The 3007-nt window shown below is 31.1% G+C and overlaps 1 protein-coding gene across 4 annotated transcripts in view; it reads right to left on the reverse strand.

The window, feature by feature from the left end:
- Positions 1-3007, reverse strand: part of LOC106867428 (MAM and LDL-receptor class A domain-containing protein 1) — a 317166-nt gene that overhangs the window by 108455 nt on the left and 205704 nt on the right. For all 4 annotated transcript variants that reach the window (XM_052970190.1, XM_052970192.1, XM_014912304.2 and 1 more), the window contains 2 exons: positions 691-843; positions 99-201 (listed from right to left, as the gene is read on the reverse strand). In XM_052970190.1, coding sequence (XP_052826150.1) covers positions 99-201; positions 691-843 — 256 coding nt within the window. The remainder of the gene's footprint in view (positions 1-98; positions 202-690; positions 844-3007) is intronic.

Genomic DNA, 3007 nt, shown 5'->3' on the forward strand with positions numbered 1-3007 from the left:
TATATATATTTCGATAAACAGACCACTAATTATTATAAACACGGTGTGTGTCAGTTTAGATAGTAGGTGGCAAGTAGAGAAATAAAGTTAAGTGTTACCTTAAGCACATGTCTGAGGAATAAGGACGGAAAATTGTGGAAATAAGCCTGGCTTTCTGCCCTGGAGAAACTGGTGAAGAACTCTCCAGATATAGGTAGGAACCTGTGTAAATATAGTAGTAGTAGTTGCAGTGGTGATAGTGATTATATTCATAGCTACAATGATAAGAACATGAACCATGAAATTACAGCAATAAAAATTGATAGTACGTAGTTTTAGAAGAAATATAATGGTGTCATTTCCTGGAGGGGAGAAAGACAACGTCGATCACGGAGGAATTGGAAATTATAAAGGAGGATATATGAATGTAAAGCTACTGAAAGAGAAAACGAGAGAGGAAGGGAGAGAGAGAGAGAGGGGGGGGGAAGAAAGATAAAGAGAAGGAGATGGACTGACTGAGGGAGAGGGAGAGATAGCGGATGAAAACAAAGCAAGATCAAAACAGCAGAATTTGAACTCAGGGTGAGTTTAAATTCCGCCAATGAGGGTAAGGGGGAGGGAGAGGGAAGGAGAGGATCGATAGACAGACAGATAGATAGAGGTAGAGAGAGAGAGAGCGAGCGAGGGCGAGAAACAAGGAGATAACGTTACCTTTAGAATTGTCCATAGTGTGGTCATTATTTGGTCCAGTATTCATTGTTGGTGTGCTCGAGTGACTCCAAGTCCAGTCTAATTGGTCAGTTCGGTCTTGTCTCCAGCCACAGAGATCAGATTTATCGATATTACAATATTCTACCGATAGGACTATACGGAAAAAATATAGGATTATTGTAAATCAATTTAACTAACCACATTTATGGATACTACGATAATTCACAGAGTATAAGGAGTATAAATTATCTGCAAATGATATGGTTTTTGATAATGAAACTCAATTCTATAATTCGGCATTAAATAGGGCCGGATACAAGGAGAAGGCTTACTATGTCAAACCTGATTGTAACAATATTAAGACAGCTATGAATTATAAGAATAATAAGTGTAAGAATAAGTTAAGAGGAAATAAAGATAAAAAACCCCCAGAGATATTCATAAACGTAACATAGGTAATTAAAATTTTTTAAGAATTATACTAATAACCGTGATAACACTAAAGATGATAATCTATGGTTCATAATCCCTTTTGGTAGAAATGTTAAATCTAATTTGATTGCACAGTTTAGAGAGGTGATAAGTAGATATTTCCCAAAGAATTCACATTATGGTAAAATTATTAATACACAGCATTAGGTTTGGTTTCTCAAACACTAAGAACTTAGCCCAAATAATTGCAGCTCATAATTTTAAAATACTAAAATCAAAAGGAATTGGGGAGAATAGTGATGAGAACCCTGATATAGATAATAATAATAATAATAATAATAATAATAATAATAATAATAATAATAATAATAATAATAATAATAATCGTACTAGGATTACAGTAACAGAGGTTAATCCCAGAAGATTGAAGTTTGAAGGCCCAAATGTTAGATCGAAGAACATAGTTTATCAATGTAAGGTAACGACCCTAACAGATGTTAGCATATACGTGGGTTGTTCTTCGGGACAAATTTGTAAACGAATATCGAATCATTATAATACGTTTAAAGATAAAAGTAAAATGGCGAATACTAGTCTTAGTAAATTTATTTGGGAACTGAAGGAACAAAAAAAGCAATATTAGTTAGAATGGTCATATATTGGAAAATCTTTCCCTTACGATAAAGGTAAAAGATATTGCTCGTTGTGTAATCTAGAATTATTTTTTATATTATTTCTAAGGGTAAGTTAATAAATAAACTCACATACAATGCTTTCAGGTGTAGTCATTTTCTTAGGCATACGTTTTTCTGGTTTAAGTAAATTATAAATTTCAATATGATCGGGTATTATAATATAATATAAGGTTTAAAATACAGGATATTTTAACTATATGATTTGTTACTAATAATCTAATTGTATATTTGTATTTATTTACTAAAGTTTCTAGAGATAAATATAATATAGATTACCATTAGTTTAAAATTTAATTTAGTACCAATGATCAATAATTTGTATTACTGGATTGTTATAATTAATAATATTATTAGGGTTGTCTCCCTTAGACGGAATTTATTTGATGATGAAGTTTTTTTTATTATTTATTCCTTGGACATAGCGCATTTTTAATTAAAATTTAGAGTAGATGATAAGTTTTTTAATTTTATAAATAGCGTTCAATATTTGAACATTTAGTTACTATTGTGTAACACAGTTATTGATCATGGAGATATTTTGGATGTAGATCAGCCTTAGAGATTATAAAGCTTTTTTGGTGTTTACTTTATACCCTGAGGATGTGTAAGGTAATTTTATTTAACTTGAATTAAGAGTTGAATTTGACCTTATACAGAAATGTTTACATAGGTAATAAACTTTAATATATATGGATATTAGCGTTAAAGCTCTTATTTAAATTATTATTTAAATTTTAAATTTTGACATATAACCAAGGAGATCGATTCATAAGGAGTTTATTATAGACCATTGTGGACGGATTTTTTCTATTTTGGTAACGATTGCATGTTTTATCTTACCAATACATTTGGTAGATATCATTCTATGAACATATATGTATATATATATGTGTGTGTGTGTGTGTGTGTTTTGTAAATCAGTAAATGTCACCAAAAAATCGAATTCTAGTGCTTAGACCGATACCTAATTCTGGTTTTTAGAATTGAAATCATTAACTAGTCAATAAGTTCAGTGCGTAAATAACAAAAAAACACATTTTGTGTTCATCCAAAATGGTAGAAGTCTTACATAATCTCATAAACCATAGATGGTAACAACAGCAGTTACTAGAAAAGTTTCACACGCGTATATATGTGTGTGTGTGTGTGTGTGTGTGTGTGTGTGTGTGTGTGTGTGTGTGTGTGTGTGT

This window comes from Octopus bimaculoides, chromosome 8 (genome assembly GCF_001194135.2).
Source record: "Octopus bimaculoides isolate UCB-OBI-ISO-001 chromosome 8, ASM119413v2, whole genome shotgun sequence".
Taxonomy (NCBI): domain Eukaryota; kingdom Metazoa; phylum Mollusca; class Cephalopoda; order Octopoda; family Octopodidae; genus Octopus; species Octopus bimaculoides.